At 41.7% G+C, this 22,180-nt stretch overlaps 1 protein-coding gene across 4 annotated transcripts in view; it reads right to left on the bottom strand.

The window, feature by feature from the left end:
• Positions 1 to 1,118: 1,118 nt before the first annotated feature.
• The window catches only part of C9H15orf41 (chromosome 9 C15orf41 homolog), a 208,010-nt gene continuing 186,948 nt past the window's right edge, over positions 1,119 to 22,180 (bottom strand). For 2 of the 4 annotated variants that reach the window (XM_029952607.1, XM_029952609.1), the window contains exon 11: positions 2,839 to 3,353. In XM_029952607.1, the coding sequence (XP_029808467.1) occupies positions 3,224 to 3,353 (130 nt within the window). In that variant the 3' untranslated portion in view covers positions 2,839 to 3,223. Of the gene's footprint in view, positions 1,421 to 2,838; positions 3,354 to 11,659; positions 11,709 to 22,180 lie in introns of those variants that run through there. The other 2 variants (XM_029952608.1, XM_029952610.1) reach the window with 2 other exon arrangements.

Genomic DNA, 22,180 nt, shown 5'->3' with positions numbered 1-22,180 from the left:
ACCACCACCACTTGGGCTGACAGTAGCTGTAAACCTCACAGGTTCTTTTGGCTCCATTTGGCCACATGTCCTGATGGCTTAAACTTCATTTCCCATTTGACCCTGTAAAATCTTCTCTGAGAAGTTTAGGAGTCTTCAGGTGTACCTGCTACCTGCTAACCCCCACCCTGAAGACATCTGGATCAGGAGATAGATGCATTTTGGTCAGGGGATGGTTTTCCAGAGAGAAAAAGAATCAAGAAGTAGTGAGAAAATGCAGAATATATATCCACATGGCAGAGAATTGGCAAAGGTTAGTGAAAGGTGAAAGGACAGGGAGGAGGTGGGTGAAGAGAAGTAGCATATGAAAGCACGAAACATTTAAATCAATTGAAACACCATGTCTGTAGTGGGGAGCGTGTTAAGAAGAGCAGACACCTACGGTAGCTGGGTTCCGCAGGGGCCAAGCAGCAGTGGGGGGAGCTCTCAGAGACGGGCGCTGTGTGCTGATTAGCGTGGCGCACCAGGGACCGTTTAGTGAATGACCTCATCCAGGGATCTAAGCAGTCCCCTTGTGGCCTGACTTAATGCACCCCCAAAGACCAACAATTTACCATCTTTTCCAGGATGGAATCAAGCCTTGCTGATAATGACCAGGTACACACACGAATAGTTAAAAATTGTTTCCCCTCAAGCTCTAGCTTTCTGCTTTGGATCCCTAAGGTTTTCCTTTTATACGCAACTTAAAGGAGTGTTGCTGAGAGTGGACATATACCTCACTAGAAAGCAGATGAAAAAAACAATCTCAATTTTTTTGGTGGGGGGTGGTGGTGCATGGCGATTCGGGTGGAAAGGAGTCTGTAAAGTCACTTTAAACTGTCAGTGCTGGATCAGCTTTGCACGGAGCGGGTCCCCTGCCACGCTTCAAGTGGGGTCTCTGACAGCAGACGCAAGTCTATATGCTGGAGAGGACTCATTTCATTTTACATTGTCCACACACTCTGGCTGTTCTGCGGTGGCATAACTCATTACTGCAGTTCACAGAACCCTCCATAAAACAGGATTCAGCTTTAATGTTCTCATGACGACAACAACAAAAAGCATCCTGTCTACTTTTCAGATCCATTTTTATTGTCTAAACTAAAAACACAAACAAGCAAACAGCACATACCAGCATAACACAGATAAAGATTCCTACCATAAAAGGAAGAAAGGACAGGAGGCTTCGAGTTTCCAATCTAGGAACACTCCTCCTGTCTCTCATACCCGTCCAGCTGAAGAGGAGTAGGCAGAATAATCGCGTTCGTTTCGTGTGGGAAGCAGCTTAGTTTTGAAACTGAAAACTTTATCATCCCATGTACGGCTGAGTGGTTTCGTTCATTTTAAGATCTCATTCATGAAGAGGAGTTGGCGCCGTTGCCAGAGAGAATACCAACTCTTTCTAACATATCATGTTAAGGCACCAGGTAGAAGAACAAATACCAAGTACAAGGGTCTCTTCTGTTTTTTTTTTTTTTTTTTTTTTAATTTATTTGTGCACCTTCATCATCATTTTAATGTAAAACCAACAAATCCTTGACAAGAGTTTAAGTTTTCCAACATCTGTGCAGATACAGGTCATTTATTCTTGAAGGAAAAAGCAGTTTAGAGCATGCCATGAAACTGTTTAAGTTTTTGTATTAAGTGTGTGAGTTTCAGGTGATTCTATTTCACTCGCAAAACCTGCATGATGATAATTTTACACTGAGACAGAAGTCTGCCAGAGACCCCTCACCATTTCATGTTTTTTTTTTTTTTTTTTTGGTACCACCAATGACAGAGTTAAAACACGCACGTCTGGACTGGACGTGTTTGTGTCCTTCAAAAGGAAAGGCACCTGGCAGACTCTCCTGCAAACCTTTTTAGGTACAAGATGAACAGGGTACAAATGGCATGTTTAGTCTTTTGAAAGAAACAAGCAATGTATATAACTTAGAGGTGTTTGCAGAAGTTCTGTTTGTTAATATTTCCCAACTTCATCTCTCCAATATTATAAAAGATATAATGAATTTCCAACATGGGGACAGGTATTTTCTAAGTATATTTTTGGGTATAGATATATTTTTAACCTCCCCAATGATAGGTTTTAATGAATTTGTTTTGCTTTATATTGAAATTTGGTTAGCAGTGTAAAAAATGAGTAAATTAAAGCAAATAAAATCCCTTTGATTTTGTTTATTTGGAAATCACTCTAGGCTTATTTCTGGTATACTTAATTCATTCAAAGCTGAACATTTCTAGTCCTAAATTATATGATTGTTATGTAATTACTATGTCATATAAATGCAGATACAAAGCCTTGCACAAAATGAGCTTGTAAAAAATTATACACATTAAGATACTGACTACCATATATACCAAAAAGTAGCCGTGTCTAAAAATAAACTTTTACCCAGGCTGGCACCACGCTTCAATGGTCTCCCTTTAGCCCCCAAAGGAGTGTGGTTACTAGACACAAAGTAACCAATACTCTTACATGAGATAAAGGGAAAATCTTTGGTGTTCAAGTAAGTATTATAAAAAGAGGAAATTCTCATCAAGTATTTTTTTTCAGCTTGGTTCAATGCCAGGGAAGCCAGGAAACCGTAAAGCCTGGACAAAAATAGCAGAGGCTACCATCGAGGTCTACTGGAGCCTGGTAGGTGATAGCAGAAAATCTAGTTTTGCTCTCTCTCTTCCTTTCTGCTAGGATTGTGCTAGATTATTCCATGATGGTAATGCAACACTGGGTGCCTGTGAGGGTACGAGGCAGACCCGGGGGAGGTGAGGAGGGACAAAGTGAATGGAGACTTCAGGGAAAAAAAATAAGAGGGTGGTTCGGGAACTGAGAGGAGAATTGAAAAAAAAAAAAAAAAAGTCACACCTTTCAAGTCTCCACATTCCACATTTCTTTTGTTCAGTATATGAGCAGAAATCATCCGGAAGGAAAAAAGATTATGACTATCTGTAAACTAACTGTTTGACAGAGACAGAAATGCTGATAATGAGTGGGTGGGTCGTAGTTCTTGGCTGTTCACATCAGCAAGGGATGAAGGAAAACAGAAACTCTTGATATGTTTGTCTAAAGAGGTAGTGGCGTAGCCACAGGCAGCCCGAGTTCAGCTCAAGTTCAGGGCAGATGCTGCCAGGAGTTTACGCTGCAGGGAAGTAAAATTGCTTCCGGATTCACCTTCTCCTCCCGGCTTCTCTTCCAGGATCATCGAGGTCAAGCTAGGCTATGGCATAAGGTGACAATGTCCGTGGGGAAACAGGCTTTGAGCAGGATACCTCTTTCCCGGTTACAGTCCAGTTCCTGGATAAAGCCGTACCAATAGATGACTAAGCCCGGCCCAAATCTGCAAAGACATGAGAAAATAACATGTGTGTATTGGAGCAACAAAATGCTTGAGAATGGTAATCTTTGAGGCATTGCAAGGATGATTAAGGGACATCATTTCACAAAGTTTTTGTTTTGGTTGCTACACTTGTGACTGAGGGCTGAACTTATGGCAAGGAGCTTATTTTCATAAAAGTACTACTATGATCTCAGATTTATTACCTTTCAAGGAACTGAGGGATTGCAAATACACTGCATCCTCAGCACTTGACAGTAAGGGGTTCAACTTGGGTTGATGTGAGTACTTAACTGATGAAGGATAAAGCCAGAGTCTTAACAGTGACAAGTTACTGTTGGGGAGCACCAGACTTGGGATTTTATCTCCTAATGCTACTTTGCACTCCTTGCCTATTTTCAACCAAGGAAAACAAAAGTATGTTCTATTTAAAAAGTGGAACAGGCCAAGGACCTCCTCAGGCTAGAATGTTCTATACACATACTAAGGGGGTCAGAAGTCCCTTTGGTCATCTACTCTTCAAACTCCTTAAAGGGGTGCCAGGGTGGCTCAGTCGGTTAAGTGGCCGACTTCAGCTCAGGTCATGATCTCACAGTAGGTGGGTTTGAGCCGCACGATGGGCTGTGCTGACCGTTTGCTCAGAGCCTGGAGCCTGCTTCTCATTCTGTGTCTCCTTCTCTCTGACCGTCCCCTGCTCATGCTCTGGGTCTCTCTCAAAAATAAACGTTATAAAAAAAACTCCTTAAAAAAAATCCAAATGACAATTGGGATCCTTCAGAGAGACCTTATCTCTGACCCTTCCTCTCTGTGTATAGCCTAAAGATGAGCATAGCATGATTTGGTCATAGGTTCTTATGAAGATGGATAAGATCATGTCGACCATGAAGTATAGACAGATGCTGCTCAAATCCTCAATCTCTAAAATTGTGCCTCCACAGTATCTCCAATTTGGTTAGTTGCAGACTCAGGAAGTAGCCCTATGGACAACTTCACCCATCAGGAAGTTGAGACCTCTAGGCTGGGTTCATAAAGATGTAATCACTATCAATCATTGTGCACACAGAGGTTTTGCACATCAGTTTCACCTTTTTTTCTACCGACAGTAGTTAATTAAAGGGCAGCACTACTTTTGGTGTCATGTTGCAGGAATTTTACAGTGAAATCATAAATTATGAATGTTGGGTTAGTAAAAGGATGTCTAAAAACAGAACTGCTTTCTGTATTCTGACATTATGGCAGGCTGAGGCACGTTAGACCAAAAAGCTTTTCTACTTCCGTGATTTATTATATGCTGTAGTGTCCTTGCCAAAACTAATAGTGCAAGATGGGCTGCAAGATACTATATGCACAGGACCAAGTTCAGTTGGATGTCATGGAACAGTTTACTTGGGGATTCACATCAGTAGGGTAGTCAAGTTGTATGCAAGATTAATTAAACCTTTTGGACAGAATGGCAACCCATCTGCTGAGTGGGTCCGGGGGACACAGGGGCTGTGTGCAGTGAGCTGGCCGTGGAGCACTAGGCTCGCTGATATTTACTTGCCATGGGAGCTGGCCGCGGAGGAGCCTGATGAGACCTTACCGCCATTTAACTGAGGGTTTCTCAGCAAGTTGTACTAACAATTGTTTGCAATGGAAACATATACCATTGGGTATCACTATTTTACAAAAAAGCTCTGATTAGTATCAAAAGATCTCAGATTTGTCAAAAGTCTGGGAAGGGCACGAAGGTCTGCCATTGTGTTGTCTGAGAAGCCTTGAAATTTCGTATCAGGGAAGCAGCCGAGTCATAGTCTCTATAGACTTAACAGGGAGCCCCACACATCCATCCACTGTATTACGCAGCCATTCAGGAGACCATGATGTTCTTCAGAAAGGCACTAATTTTTTTTTTTTTTAAACAAAGGGAGGGGGAAAAATGTGATCTAACCAGTCATGGAAAAGAACAAAAGAATATATGGAGGTCATAAACAACAAGCTCAGTATTTTAAAGATTAATAAAACAAAAACACATGCCACCAGCACCGAGAGAGCAAGTGCAGCCTGTACTTCCCCTGAACAGCTAAATCATACGCCAAAGGACACAAAGCGTGACACCTCTTTACTAGAATGGCATTTTCCAGGCAGAACAGCCAGGCTGGGGAACACCTCAATGCCCATGAAAATGGGTTTGTCTCACTTGTGAGGCAATAGATGAAATCTGCAACTGGAAAAGGTTTTGCAAGACTGTGAATCTGAACATTTTGTTGCAGTGGCTCGCTGCTAGGACTCCCTGATGGGAAGGTCATGGATCTGTGGATTATTCCCAGTATATAGGAGTAGTGAGGCTTCAGGTGACTCTACCATCTAAGCTTTTGTTTCTTAGCTTTCAGGTGGAATTCTATTCACTTAGGCACTATTAGCCCTCTCACAGGGCTCAAAAGCTCTCAAGATATGTGCTTAATGAGAAACAAGGCAACACCACTTCTCTTTGCAAATGGCAATTGGCAGTAAAGGCTGTCCAATTAGGTGTTCTTCGAATGACACAGATAATAGGGACTTAACAGGTGACAAATTTGGACACTGAATGACAAAAGATCTGGCCTTATCCCCCATACCTCCTTTAGTGTATTTCTGAGCTTACCTGCAATAAATTCAGGATCTAGGGATTAGCAAATGCTGGCCAGATAGCCTTCTTGCAAGCTATCTGTTTATGAAGAGGCTGACCACAGTAAGCAACTTTATAAAATCAGTTCCTAGGTTATCTGAACAGAAAGGAACATTTTTAATTGATATTTTTAAAAAACCAAGCAATCCAAGTCTAGCATTTCCTTCTGAAAAGGTGTAAACCAGGGAGAAAACAGGACCAGGAAATTTTTATGTAGGTCAAGTATTTGCTTGTGGGTTGAGTGGATTTCACCTCTTTGATGCCTGTTTCTATTTATTGTGGTACTACTAGACAAGACAGAGATCACTGGGAAGGCAAACATAACCTTTGTGACCAATAAAAATCAAAGAGACTATTAAGGGCGTTTAAAGGAAAACCGAGTCCTTGGGTCTGAGGAAATGTGCACAGCAGAGGGCTGGCCCGCCCCTGGGATGGCAGTCCCTCCCCACCATCCTGGAAGGGGATGTCTATGGGTATCTGAATCGACTCTGTCAACACATTTCAAGGTTGACTGTAATTTTCAGGTTACTATACTCATGGTCCAGTAGTAAGATCAAAGACTCCATCCAAATGGATTTTAAAAACTCTTGTGGCACAGAGACTGGGAACACAAGTGACTTTTAAACAAGTAGTTTTGCTTGCAAATAAAATGCTGCCAAATCTGCAAAAATAAATCCCTCCCAAAACAAATGGGGAGGTGAAAGTCAAGAGCCAGGACAGACTTGGAGGGTATATATGAAAGATGAAAGTTCCTCGTAAGTAACAACCACCTTATAGACGTGTTTGAAATGCATTTCTCTGGTTTCCTCTTATTGTAGAGGATTTAGAGAAGTTAGACAGGAGACTGTGGAATGAAAGCTGGGGACCCTGTGGTGGCTTTGGGGCATATGGGTCTTCCAGGGATTATCTGTTGCACCACTGGTCTTTGCTACATCGTGACCTCGCTGAGGGCCAAGACCATATATTTTATTTATACGCATGTTCTCCAGGCCTAGCACGGTGCCCAACAGCTCCTCTCAAGGACAGCGTGGACAACACGAAGTTCCTAATCGGATCAGACAGCTTTGCGCTGGTCACCGAACCAGGGGCCGTCTCAAGAGAGGCATGTTGGCAGGACTCCGCCACTACGATGGCTTGGCGTTTTTATTAGTAACCAAGGACCAGGTGGATGGCCTACTTTGGGATCGTGGGGATGATAGTAACAGTAACAATGTTTATCATCATGTTTGGCGCACTTGCTATGTGCTAGATACTGTTTCTAAGTGCTTTCCACAGACCGACCCATTCTATTCTCAGGGCAACTCAATGAGGCAGGTGCAATCAATGTCCCCATCCTGCTGATGGAGAAACTGAGGCACTGAGCAATTAGGTGGCTTGCTGAAGGTCCTGGAGCTAAGAAGTGGAGGAACTGGCTTTGGAACTCCAAGGCAGTCTGGTTGCAGGGTCTGTGACTGTCTCACTTTGAGGTAGCCATCAGTCTATCACAGGGACATCCTATTAGGCTTTAACCAGAAAGAGAGAGGAAGTGCCCTTTGTACTGGCTAGACCATGCCTAGAGTGGTTTGCAGGGCTGCTGTCAAGTTTTAAGGAATCTCTCTGGTCTGGAATTGATCCAGAAGAGAACCCTAAGATATCTGAGGAACTGTTAGAACAACAGTATGTGTGATGTAGAAATAAGCACATAGGGTGGTAACATTGTAATTCACTAGCCTCTGATTTTTAGAGCACTCCTGGGAAGAAGTGATTAGATTCCCACTATAGTTCTCAAGCACAGACTTCAGGCCAGTGTCCAAACTCTCCCAAGAATTGGGTCTTCATTCAACATGAATAAGAATTTTCCTATAGATGTAGCTTTTGAAAACATGGAATGAGCCTCCTTACCAATGGGTGACATTTCTGTGACTGGATCTCCTAAATCGAAGCTGAGCTTTCATCAATTAAAAAAAAAGGAGTCGACATAAAAGTTTATTTACACAAAATCCTGCACACTCAGTATTTTTTTGGGAAGTTAGTGGATTTGGCAACAACCAGCGGGAGCTAAGTAACAACTGCCCCCTTTCAACAAGACCTACGTTTCAGGTTTGCTGCAGTCCCCACCATTCTGTTAGTCCCTGATGCTGAGGCTCCACCAGGCGGTGTTGCATACCCTTTTAGGCATACAGATTAATTTGATGCTCACAAGCAACCTAGAATTGTCCCTATTCTAAGGAAGAAAATAAGGAGGCACAAAAAAGGCTGTGAACTCCAGAAGTCTGGTTCTAAAGCTTGTGCTTATAACCGGTACCCCATACGGTCTGTCATGCCTTGTATTTATACAGCAATTTCTAACAGTCATTCAACTTTGAAAAATATTTACAACGCCTGGAAGACAGGTGACTAGTCAAAAGCCCAGTATAGGAGTTGAGATTCACCTGTCTACAAGGAATAATTCTTCAAGTGTGAAGTCAATAGTTTCACACTAAAAAGTTTATCTAGCTACTCGTTTCAATTTTACTGTCACTATGTTTAGGAAGTATATGGAAAAGGTAGAAGAAATTAGAATGATTACTTTTGAGGGAGCATATTTAAAGCATCTGACAATCAGTAAACCGGGGAACAGGAATTACTGAATCGTTGCACAAAGTTCAGAGAAGAGCAAGGTTTCCCACTGTGAGGGGACTCAAGTTATGGGGCAAAAACTAAACAGGAGGGAAGAGGAGTAAGTCCAGAACACGCCGCAGCCTGTTCATGTAAATGGAAACAAACAGCTGGAATAAGTTATGAGGAAAACCGAGGGAAGCAACAGTTCTACGTGAGCAAAGCAGGTGGAGATTTGTCTTCCCAGAAAAGGTTCAGACTTGCTAAGCAGGGTTGATGCAGTGAACCCCAAAGGCCTATTTTTGCTCCTAAAATACCTCCCGGATAGAGATGTAGCTTATGATTGTGGCACTAACTTGGCTTATCTGTGTTTGTCTTCAGCCCTATGAGAAAATCGCTATGTATTTTTCAGAATCAGAAGCTTTTTCTCTCTTTTGGCAATACGGTGTAAAATGGAAGGGTGGTGGAATTCATGTACTACCACAAAATGTGCCCTCAACACAGTAAGGGAAACTTGTGAAATTGACCTAATATTCTTTAATGAGCTGAATCACCATGATTACATAAGGGATTCTTGGGGTGCCTGAGTGGCTCAGTTGGTTAAACACCCAACTTTGGCTCAGGTCATTTTGTGGTTCGTGAGTTCAAGCCCATAGTGGGCTCTGTGCTGACAGCTGGGAGCCTGGAGCCTGCTTTAGATTCTGTCTCCCTCTCTCTGCCCCTCCTCCGCTTGTACCCTGTCTGTCTCTGAAAAACATTAAAACAAAACAAAGGATTTTCGATGCATGAGGGTTCTAACAATATAAATTTGGATTGACACAAGTTTTAGTTGAAAGATGACAAGAGGACTATGGAATGATTTGATGAGTTACTCAAGTTTCTTATTCATGAGGGTCTTTATCCAACAATAAAAACCAAAAAAACAATTGTATTGATTCAAATCTTTGTTTCTAACCTGAATCTTTTAATTCAACTTGCAAACAGAAAACCCTTCTCCAAAAGAACAGCACAGTATAGATAAAATTGTGTGTGGGTGTGTATATGTATATATGTATATATACACACCCACACACACAGGTTCTGTGTACACACACCCACACACACAGGTTCTGTGTACACCACCCACACACACACACACATTTTGAGTTGCTGTGTGGGCTCTGGGCGATCTGAGGATGTGTGCAGACATGTGGCTGTTGGAAGTCAATTGTTTCATCATCAAAGACTTGCATGTGGTTTTTATGAAGGATGCATTCTCAAACACGCAGTTCAGAACAATGGAGAAATATAAAACATCTTGTAATTGTTTTAAAATAAACTCTCCCACTGTTTATTTAGTTTTAATCTGCGTGTTGTAGATTGGCTATGCACTTGTTAATCACTGTTGTATGTATCTCCAGACAGAGTTGTAAATAACTTTTCAGTCCAAGTGAAATATGCTTGCACATGTTTATATGCGTTGTGTGTATTTATGCCTATGTGTAAATGTGTACAGTAATAGATTAGTGATCATGAATATAGTATCCTAAAGGTTCTGGCACTATGGTCAATACACAATGCAAATACTCTTTCTGTAGTTTCTAGAGATGAAATAAAAATATAACTTGGTTGTTTATTTTTTGGCTTGGAAGGCCTGTTTGCAAAAATCAAATGAACAAAGAAAGACAACCCTAGTTATGAATATTCTCATTCGATTCCTAGATCTTGGTTATTAAAATTGCAACTCTGTAACATCAACTCACTAGAATTTTGAAAATAGAAAGGGAAAAAAATATCAATACTGATTCACTTCAGGCCTTTATGACACATAGAAAATAAACAGAAAATACATTATTTTGATGAAAATTTAAAATGTATATAAATATACAACCACAAGCACCTGAAATTCTCCTTGATGTTTATGTAACTTGGCATTTTCATGTTGACATTAAATTGCCTGGAAAAGTGCTTAATTTCCACTCCACTTTGTCCTGTGTTGGGTATACTTAGATTCCATACTTCCAGTTTCTCTAACCTATTGTAAATCTCCTCTCACAAGAGGAAAACGGATGATTGGGATAGAAAACAATGGCAGAAGCTATTTTGTCTTTATTCTGTATTATCTGTTTTCTTGGAGAAATGCTTATTCCTGGTGGTGGGTCAGCTTCTGTACATTTTACCTAGGAACAATGTGTACACACACACGGACCTAAACACAAGCTTGTGTGTGTGGCCTCACAGAAAAGGACAGCTTACGAGGTCATGACCAATTCTCCAACTCTGTCCCTGGCTCATTGCATGTCCCCCGGGCTCCAGTTCTTTTGCCTAGATAAATGGGAGCTGATGAAGAACTTTGCAAATAGAAAATAAAAGGGACCAAAAACAAACTGGGCACAGTAAAGTATTGAGATATGAATGATCTCATCATCTTTATCTAAAATGTCTTCTGAAGGTCACCATTATAAGAGTTTAACCCACATTTTTTGTAATTAATACTAGGCACAAGGATTCTGGGAAATGTTTCTTTTGCATGTGAGTATTTTTAAAACTTAAAAAGCTCAAACCTATGTCCCATGTAAGTTGCCAGTGATGCAGGATGTCCGTGGACTACGTTATTTTCCCTTAAAGGTGTTTAATATTTTGTAACAAAAAAACAGAATTACACAGAAGTCGGTGAACACATCCTGCATAAAGTACAAGTCACAAAAGACTTTTCTTAAATTGCTTACAACTCAAATTTTAATGATGTGAATAGATTTTGCTTCTACATTTTAAAAGTTTAAGATAGAAGTTATCAACTGAACACACGAAATGATAAAAGGTCCACAGTAGACTACAGCGATGTGTTATTCTGGAAGTCTTCCTAAGGGAGTTCTCAGCTAAGATGTGTTTATTCCTAAAATGGTCATTTTAATGCTCCCCATTACAGACTCACCTTTTGAGCAGAGAAGGAAGAGCGGGGTTAGGGGCCGGAGAGACTCCAGGCGATGATGGAGTCAGATGCATACATTGCAGTTCAGTTACTTCCTTGAGAAGCGAATCCTCCCGATTGAGAAACTGGAGGGTAAAACTTAAGTCTGATCGCTCTGGATTTTGTTTCAAATGTGGACATATCGAATACACTTCTTCAGATGGGAAGATGAGACATCAAATGCCTAAACTCAAAGTCACACAGTACCCAAGGTCAGGTTTACTTTGAAACCATTTAAATACTTGGAGTGAGAACACTTCAGGGGGACCTTGGGTGCAAATTCTATCTACCTAGAATTTATACCCCAGCCTTCCTCCAAAAGTTGGGGTACTTTACAAGATTGGTTGTGTGAATTATTACGTTTTCTTAGTTATTTCCCCAGGGAAACATGCCAAAGACAAGCCCATCATTTCAGCTGATTTAGTGTTTGATGCCAAGGAATTTATAATTGATATGACGACCATAATGAATAGTGGTAACAGGAAAGCCTTGGCTGGCAGCACAATAGCCCATTTTTGGTGTTCACTAGGTAGTCTACCACAGACTCACTCTGGTCCACTTTGCCGTTATTTCTGGACTTCCTATTTCTACCTGTGTAAGTATTAGGAATTAGGAATGTGTTATAAAATAAAGAGTTTTGTACATAAATACTGCCAAGTCCAAATATGCACTATCACATAGTCTTTTACTATGAGGTAGAGGGGGAATGGGGTCTCCTCTTTCTTGGCTCAGTTCTCCAAAAGATTACAGGGTAACCCAGAGTTCAGTCAGATATTTATCTTAAGGCACAAAGATTTATATGTTCTGGATATATAAGTCTGCCTGAAATAAGAAATTATTGGAATTTTCAACCTTGGCGAAGTCAAAGAGCTCAAGCATTAAGGCTGATGCATGTTGCCCTATAAATCTATCATTAACCAAACGTGACATAAGGCTTCAGGTATGTCAAATCCCAACTTGCTCTAAATGGGTAGTTAAAATTCTCTTACAATAAATATTTCATGGTGAAAAAAGAAAATCTTTGGTCAACATAGTCCTCAAAAGCAAACCTCCCAGTTTCATAGGTCCACAAAGGCAGATGCTGGAAAGAGGGGTCAAATTAGGAGTTGGAACCAGCTAGGCCATTAGCAAAAGTGGCCAGGTAATAGAAAACCATAAACAAATGCTGCTTAGGAGTAAGATAAAATATGAATCATTTGGCCTTGCAGTTATCAGACACTTCTGGAATATAAACCCCATGAAGGCAACTTGTATTTCAGTAGCCCATAGGAGTCAGCCAAGAAATGCTGGCTGAGCATATACACGAATCCATGGGTTAAATACCAGGTAGAGCTCCTGCCCCAGGAGAAACAGCCACAGCAAAGGATTCCTCCTTCTCCCCCGCCCCCCCATACAGGGAAGGAAAGGCATTTTTTAAATGTTCATTTATTTTGGAGAAAGAGAGCGAGCAGGGGAAGAGCAGAGAAAAAGGGGGAGCGAGAACCCCAAGCAGATTCTGTGCTGTTAGCACAGAGCCCAATGCAGGGCTCAAACCCACAAGTGATGAGATCATGACCTGAGCCAAAAATCAAGAGTTGGACGCTTAACCGACTGAGCCACCTAGGCACCCCAAAGTCTTTCTTTTTTTGAAGGAGAAAGGGAAAGGGTGTCTTAAGCAAGCTTCATGCCCAGCATGAGTCTGATGCGGGGCTTGATCTCAGGACTGGGACATCATGAACGACTGAAGTCGCAATCAAGAGTCAGACGCTTAATGGGCTGAGCCACCTAGACACGCCCAGATAGTTTTTAAAGGTGAGAAGATGAGCCTTAAAAATATGCCTAAATTGCACAATCTGGAGAGCCAGTCACAGAGGTCCTAGTAGGAGTCTGTTTTCCAGGTTGTTTCTGAGGGAGAGGATGCTGTGGTCTAAAACCTGGTAGGAAGCCAGATTGCTCCTCCCTGGAAGGGATCCTACACTGGTGTTTGCGGTACTGGAGAGAGATGGGTAGGAACTACCTGCTGAGAAGAAAAACTAAACATTCAGGAGCCACTTGCTACACACAGGTGGCTCTCAAGTCCTTTAAATACCATCAGTTTAGGTAGGCTTTTGTTTACAGTAGCTTTTATCTAGAAGATAAGGCTGTAAAAATGTCACTCAAAGTGAAGTACTACTGTTCCCGGCCATATCTCAGCAGGTTCATCTGTTTTACTTCTTCCTCCCTTTCCAAATACCTTACGGTGTTTAAGATGAGTGAAGAGATATCAGACTATTACAGTGAACGGTATTTGTGTATGACACATGGGTTTGCACTCCGTGAACCACAAACACCATCCCTTGGTGCTGGATCATCCTTGAGTTCAGCAGGAGCAGCCCGTGTGCGTTCCTCACCCCTCTGCTCTTTCTCCACACGCCAGCCCTCAGAGCTCTCTGCCCTTTTCAATAGCGCTCCTTTAAGACAAGGAGAGTCTGATGCTCTATGTGGGTGTGAGGCTTTTTATTTATTTATAACTCTGGCCTCTGCACCAAAGGGGCAGGTACAGTGAAACAACAAAATAGAAATAGAAAATTGGGCTCAGGAGAAGAATATAGCACATATTCTCATTTTCTTATGAAAATGAAGTTTGCAGGTCAACTCTAGAGTTACAAAAATTTAGATCTAAGCCTATAAAGATGCTACCTGATTTTGTATGGAAAGGCGCTATTTAGTTAATGGAGCCATAGAATGAGGCCGAACCGGGGAAGTTTCCAAGTGAGAGAAAAGGCATGCCGGGCAGCCCCGGGTCACAGTTACCAACAGGACAGGGAGGTCGGCAGGACCGCCAGGAGCAGACAGACACACGGCAGGGGAGTTCAGCTGGCGGTCACCTGCACACAGACCTTATTGATAGAGAGGGCTGGCGGGCCCTCCTGGGCAAGGTGTGGGCTGCGTGCAGGGCCCACAGTGGAAAATACCTGATCTTTCATTCTTTGCATTTTGAGTCCTTCTCCAGGTTTGGGCTTTGTGAGTAATTGTTCTGTTTGGTCCCCCTCTAAATACAAGTAGAGTTGCAGTCTATGTATTCTAGGAAATGTAATGCCCTGTCGTTAACCCCATTTCTGACTCCAGTCACCTAGGTTCAAACAACACTTGACTGACATAGTGGTACAGTCCTCATCTCTAACTGGTAGGGGATACAGATGGTTTGACTCCTTTCTTTAGGTAAAAATGATAGTCACTTCTTGCAATAGCTATAATCATAGCAGCTAGTACTTACAGAACTATCACTATGTGCCAACTAGTCTGAGCTCTTTGTATGCATGATCTCATTTATGTTTTATTTTGGGAAGAGCACAGGCAGGAGAGGGGCAGGGAGGGGGACAGGATCTGAAGCTGGCCCTGTGCTGACATGCTGACAGCAGTGAGCCTGATGTGGGGCTCAACTCATGAACCGTGAGATCATGACCTGAGCATGAGCCGAAGTCAGACTCTCAAGCGACTGATCCATCTAGGAGCCCCTTCACTATCTCACTTAGAACAGAAGTTTTATGTGCAGCTACTATTAGTGCTTTTAATGGTTAGAGAATGATTATTGGGCTCTACTTATCTGTTGATGAAGAGAAGGGACACGAGTACTTTCCTGTGCCCGAACACTGTACTAACCACTTCACACACATTCATTTAATATACGCAATGAACTGATGTAGGAAGTACTAATAGTGACATTTTACTGAAGAGAAAATAGCGATGTGGAGAGGAGGGTACCTTATCACACAAGGGGATGAAGTGCCAAAGTGGCCAAGATGTGAGCCCAGATCTGTCCCATGTAGCGCTCCCTCTGAATAGCTAAGCTATGCTCTTGAACATGCTTAAATCCTTTAAAACATCACTCCATAAACAAATATATAAAAAAAATTTACATCACTCCAAACCCCTTCCCATCCCAAACTCTAGTTAAGTTCCAGTAGGTCTAGTTTCACTACAAATGCTTTACTACAAGACTCTTCATGTAGGAGAAGTCCTGTTTCTTCTCCAAAATGTGGAGGCTGCAAGATTACCATCTTCATGTACCTCCCATTTTGAACGTCCCAGGTCTTAGCGGTCTATCTAGAAAGCAGGTATCCTAGTATTTGCATCGAGTCAAGGTAGATGTGAGAATAAGCTTTACAACACTTTATATATGTTCATTATTGTCCCATCAGAAAAACTCTACCCAATAAACTTCCTCAGCCCTTGTTCTCACCTCCCCAGCCCATGAATGGGTAGACTTGTGTCCAGACATCTGGAAATAAGCCCACTAACAAAAGACAACTGGACCGTTCAAGTACTAATCCAGACAGCTCTAGGAAGCACTGTACTTCATGACCCAGGGAGAAAACTTAAAATGAAGCACTGAGGGGTAGAAAGTACTGGAGAGTCAGACATCTTACATTTTTAACTAGACTAGATGCTTCTCAGCCAGAAAGCAGGAAAGGTCACCTCACAGTCATCCCTGCCTTTAAAAAGCAAGCCTGATCAGCATCATGTGACCAGGAGACTACTCCCAAAGACACTTGACAGAAAACCCAAGTGATGTTAGTGACTCGTTTTATTTAAATATGGGCTCCTGTTCTCAATGACAGGACACTGCTGTGCTATTTCCACATTTAGGCCTCAGGTTATATGACCAAAAGGGGCTGCACACACTGCAGTTTCAAGGTAGGGTCTTGGAGACTTCATTGGACTTTATCCTCAACTATTTCCTGTTAGAACAAGAGCATTGTGAAGAGTCTCACCAGACTTAATAGATCTTCTTTGTGACAAATGGTTTTATTAAGAAAAGAAAACATGAAGGAACAACCTTGAACATGAACTAGTAGCAGCTCGACTCTGGAGAGGTTGAAGGAAACTCCTGACTTAGAAAACAGATGATGGCTGCTGTTTGTGACTGTCTCAATTCACACACCCACCCACCCAGACTTCTGGGGTTTCAATCCTGGCTCTTAAAGCAGATGGGAGCCACACAATGGGTCCTCAGGAAGCTGAGGGCAAGTACCAGTTTCTAAAGGTGGCCAGTCCCTTTGTCTTCTAGTGGTTGAAGCGGCTTTATCAGACAATTGTAGGAAAGAAATATGACTAAGGGCAGATTGTTTGATTTGTTTGTTTTTCTTTTAAGTAACGTGTGAAGGAATCATGTGAGTGTGGACAAATTTGTGGGGCTGGATTCAAAAGACAGGACACAGGTTAGTGAACTCTGGTTCTATCTTCGGCCGGCAGTGGGCAGCACACTTCAGAGTTGTTGAAATACTTTCACTCAGCATACAGGAACAGATCTGATCCTCAAAACTGTGGTATTTTGATTTGATAACTGAGGAAACAGGCTCTCAGATGTCAAGTGTTTTAAGACCTACAGCCTATGTCTGGTGTTCCCGTCCCCAGGCGCCCGTAGCCTCCCTATTGTCCTCACTGCAGAACAGAGAGCGCATCACCTTCCGCCTTCCTGGAAAGGATGCTCTGTTCCAGGGACGCACAGCGGCCATGGACGTAGTCGCGGTCCTTCCAGGGGCTCTCAATAGTCAGGGAGACAAGTGGGTTAAAAGGTAGTATGAAGAGGAGACCAGGGTCTTCAGAGAATGGTACAGAGGGTCCTGTGACAGCCCAGATAAGGTCAGGGAAGGCCCAGGGCAGAGAGGAGGCGACCTTTGGACTAAGTCTTGAAACCAAGGCTCACCGAGTAAGGGCCAATTCTTCCCGTGGAGGGACAGGCATGTGCAGAAAAAGCACTGAGAAGCAGCTGAAGGCTTCTGGAGCAGTACAGAGAAGGTCAAGGGGGGCGGAAAAACCCAACTATGAGCATCGCTGAAGATAGAGCTGGAAAAGGCCGTGGCAGGGGCACTGTCAAGGGCCCGAGGGCCGCCGTCTAGCTGACAGGCATTTTGAGGGCCGAGGGGATGACATGCCAGCCTATTCCTACCAATTCCATGTTGCCTGCACACCAGCCCTTTGCCCCAGGGTGATCCACTTTCATGAAATCCAAACACCCCGGGCTGCGTTTCTGTGTGGAATTTCTGAGCTAAATATTTACTTTTGCAGGGCCAAAGTATCTACTACAGCTCACTTATTTGGGGGTAAACACATTAAAGGAAAGTATACATTAAGACAAATCTTTCCCCCCTCCACCCACATTTCTACTTCATATAGGAAAAAAAAACCTGCCATTCAAGGAGAAAAAAAAGCCTTAAAACCATACTGAGCTCAACTTTCCGGAGTCTTTGGGACAAAGTAGGTGTATGTAAACAGTCACAGCTCCGCTGCATGGGGCTCCTCCAATTTGTATTCTTTGAGAAGTCAGCGGGCATGAGGCCACTGGCTGAGTTTCCTTAGTGACTTACACAGCAACCTCATTTTAACTTAACAGGAGGCTGTTAGCCAAATTTTATGAAGATAAGGACTTCCAGGAGTGAGTTCCCTTTTTTGGTTTTGTTTTGTTTTTTTAATTAAAAGCAAGGTAAGAGCTGCATGGAACCGGTAGTTTTGCTTTACAAATCTGTGGCCTCCAGGCTGGCCCCACAAAGGCCACTGGGGCTGGTGCTGTGGCTTGAGTCCATCGAGTTGAAAGCCATCTGTCAGTGTGGAGAGGAGTTAACGGAGGTTATTTTAAACATTCAGCTAAGCTTGTGATGGTCTTTTTCAGGCATTTCTAGCTGCAAACTGCCTCATCCTGGGTGACATAAGACAAGCTATTGCATGGGGTTAGACTGGGGTCCCTGCTGTAGTCAGAGCTAGTCCACCCATATGGCCATTAGTTGATTAATAGGCGTTTATTTTTAGGGCTTGAACTAACAGGCCACGCTAAGGCCGATGCAAGACAGCATTTGAAGTAACCTGTGAGTGCTTCCAGCTTGCCAAAGGCCTTCCTTTTCGTGCAGTTGTTATGGCTAAAGTCATGGTCAGACTATTAAGATTTAAGGCCAAAGATGGAGAAAACTCCATCTCTCTCCATTATAAGTGAGGGCTCCTGTAAAAACAGATCCATATCGCTACTAGAAGCATTTGGTGAAAGAAAAAGAAAAATATGACCAAGTAGTTGTGGCAATGGGAACCTAAACTTTCATTTGATACTGAATACTAAATAACCAAAAATTCCTAATATTAGGTTCAATGCCTGGCATAAATAACTTGGCTATTTTAATGATTTATGACTACAGATATATGCTAAAACTTATGTGCTATAAATGCTATAGAATATATTTGATTTATAGAACTTGAGATTCTATATGGGACTCAAGCAAAATGACAAAGTGAACTGGTCTCTCATTGCCGAACAGTAGATATTACAACTTACATATTGGTATTTGTTTAATGTTTCTCTTCCACAGACAGAACATTCCATGCAGGAGTATCTTGTCTTTATCATCACCTGGCATTTAGCAGTATATGGCAGGCACACAGTAAGTGCCGAATAAATGTTTGCCGACCAGTAGAGAAGTTATGCAGACTATCTTTGCACTGCTATTCTGCTTAGGTCTGGTCTAGATCTTGAACCTAATGGCGTATACAGGATGGGCTGAGTGGTTTAAACAACAGTGCTATTACTTGCTTTACTTAATCATTTGCCTTTGTTTATTTCAAGAGCTTTCCTACTTCCACAAGCACAAGAGCCATTGTTTTCAACTGGGATGGTCAGAGGCAAGTTAAAGTCACTGCTTTTCACACTAGATTTTTTCTCAGGGAGTTTGCTATCATTTTACAAGAAAATGTGCCTGGGACTTTTCCTTTTAAGTTTAGATTTATCACCTTAACCTTCGTGGCGTGTAGTATTACGACACCAGCATTCCTGCCTTACCTTTCAGGTTAGCACAAATCTACTTCTAAACAGATTTCTGAAGGACAACCACCCTGAGAAAGATGGATTTGGAATTTAGGACTGGGAAAGATTGCTGGCAACAGTTCTGATTCCCTGCCAAAGTCAGCTTGAGACTCAAGAGCAAGGTGCTGTTTTATTTAGACTTCACAGAAAGACACTGAAGATCTCTTAAGAGAGAGACAAAGTCCAGTCTGTAAAGTTGTTACATCCACAATCACATCAGCTAGGCCCCTAACGGGGACATATATGGCAGTTTACCACCACGATTTTCACGGAGAAGCAACCCTCGTGCCGGCTGTCTATTTTCATGATACATCCAACACAGATCAATCACCCGGAGTTCCTGACACATTTATAACGCCCTTTACGCTTATTTATGGGCCAAGCACAGGTTTTACACAGACGCCACTCACATTTGAAAGAATTCTTTTATCTTACCCAAGATTATGCACTGGGTAATCTAGATTTGATCTCTTTGGTAGACTAAGAGTCCTCATGTCATATTTTGAAGACTCTTGACTTGAATGCTTTCAGATGGTCAGATGCTTGTAAGCTCTCCAGCATGAGAAGACATTTCATAAGATGGATATAACAACTTTCAGGAGGAAGAGGATACCATGTGTGGGGCATAATTTTAAGAGGAAGCCTTTTAGACTTTAAAGTCTGAATATCAAGAGACCGTTAATATAACAGGTTTGTTCTCTTATTGGAGCTATTTGTCAGGCATAAGGTCATGCATTCAGCAAATAAATGTTTTTAATAGGGTCTCAGCAAAAGTTCTCATGTTGTACCTTCATTTTATTTAGATGATTTACAAACTTTAAAGAACGACATAGCATGAGAAACAACAACAAAAAAAGGTCAAAGATTTAGGGTGCTTATTTCCTCAATGCCTTTTTTTTTTTTTTTTGAAGTGCTTAGTATAATCCGATTTTATTTAAAACATTTCTGTACCTCTTCTAAAAGACTGAACCTAATTAGCTCAAGAAAATGGTTTGAAATTTTGGAACCCACTGTGTGTGTGTTTGGGGGGTGTGTGTCAGTTTCTTTAGGCAACTGTACACAAATTACCCAGAGTGAAAGGACAGTAAATTATCCAGGGAACTGAAGCCCTAGGGACAGGCAGTCAAGATTTGACTTTTGCAGTCTCTTCTTCCTTTACATTTTGGAAAACAAGGGAAAAAAGTATTTTCTTTTGCTAGCATGGTAAGGCTGAAAGGAGGGGAGCTCTGGGTTAAATGGCCAAATAATTACGTTGTAAAGGTACTCTGCTTCCCCCCCCTTCTCCGATGTGAGAAAATAGCACCAATTTACATTCACACACATTTTGTACTGTATAAAAAAATACTCATCTGTTATTTAAGAGGATAAGGTATTTAGGAAAGGTAAGTGAGTCAACCAAAAGCTGAAGTTAGAACTGAAGTCCGCCGACTTCCTATCCAGGACGACAGAGTAACCCTAGAAGGTTCTGTGCATGGTTTCACTCTCCAGGCCCTATTACAGCTCTTTCTAAATGAGTGAAATGAGTCCCCATATTGTGTAGCTTTCCTCTTATGAGGAGATACAAAGATTCAGTATTATTCAGAGTGTTTAAACGCCACAGGTTTAATTGCTAAGCATTATTAAAATACATTCAAGTAATAATTTTGTTTTGAAACTAACGGAGATATTTTACATTTTGATGCCATCACCTCTGACAAGCTATTTCTCACTTTGTATCCACAAACCTTTAAATTCTATAAAATGGGATTTTTGTCAGGCAACCTACAACATCCAAAAGTAACATTAATTTTTATCTGTCAGCTTGTGCTAATTAGAGTTTTAAAAAATTTTTCAAAAAATCTTGTCTGAGTTCAAACTATTGAACTGTTTTTTTGTAAACGTAATTATCATTATGTTTCGCTTTAAATCTGGGGCAACACTTTTCCTTTTCAGGTAAGTAAAAGTTATTGGACTAAAGCCAATATGCTCAGTTGTATGAATTCTATCATAAAGGATGAATATAATCATGCCCTCTAACGTATATGGAAATATCAAATAGGTTAGAGAGGTTACCTGATGTTGTTGGCCTTTTACAATCCCTACAGCTACACATTGGAAATGACATTAAGAAGGACCAATAACATTTTTCAAAACACAAGTCAGTCCTTAAGTGATGGAACAATTAAGTACAGTAGTATAGTACACTTAAGATCTAATTGTTTCAGATTAAAAGGTATATGTATATGGTCACAGTAGTTAATATAGGAGCTTAAACATTAGTTAACCTGATAATGGGAGTTAGTGTATATTCGTTATAATCAAACCATTCTGGTTATAATAGGAGATGGGATATTCAAGTAACAAAAGACTTTTTAAATTATATCCAAGGGAGGACTTTTTTTTTTAGATGTTCATTTATTTTTGAGACAGAATGTGCAAGTAGGGGAGGGACAGAGAGATGACAGAGGATCTGAAGCAGGCTGTGCTGACAGAGGAGAGCCTGACGTCGGGCTTGAACACATGAATCGTGAGATCATGATCTGAGCCGAAGTTGGCCACTTAACTGATCTGAGCCAGCCAGACCACCCCCCCCCCAATTGATGGATTTTAAACAGGTGAAAGGGTAGGGAGGTTAATGGGTAAAAATACCTGTCTTGGAATGACAAGTGGTCCTCTTAATTTTTCCATCAGTCTAATTACTACAGTATCCTTACTAACAAAAATGAAAACATGGGGTCAGAGTATGAAATGACAGCTACTAATCACTGCACTGTAAGTTTTGAAAAGTTACCACAGTTCAGTGGTGTTGATGGAGGAGAGTAGAGAGTTCAGATAGTAGCAGAGATATAGAGCTATCACATCTTCAGCGA

This window comes from Suricata suricatta, chromosome 9, assembly GCF_006229205.1.
Source record: "Suricata suricatta isolate VVHF042 chromosome 9, meerkat_22Aug2017_6uvM2_HiC, whole genome shotgun sequence".
Classification (NCBI taxonomy): Eukaryota; Metazoa; Chordata; class Mammalia; order Carnivora; family Herpestidae; genus Suricata; species Suricata suricatta.
This window is presented reverse-complemented; position numbering and strand designations above follow the sequence as displayed.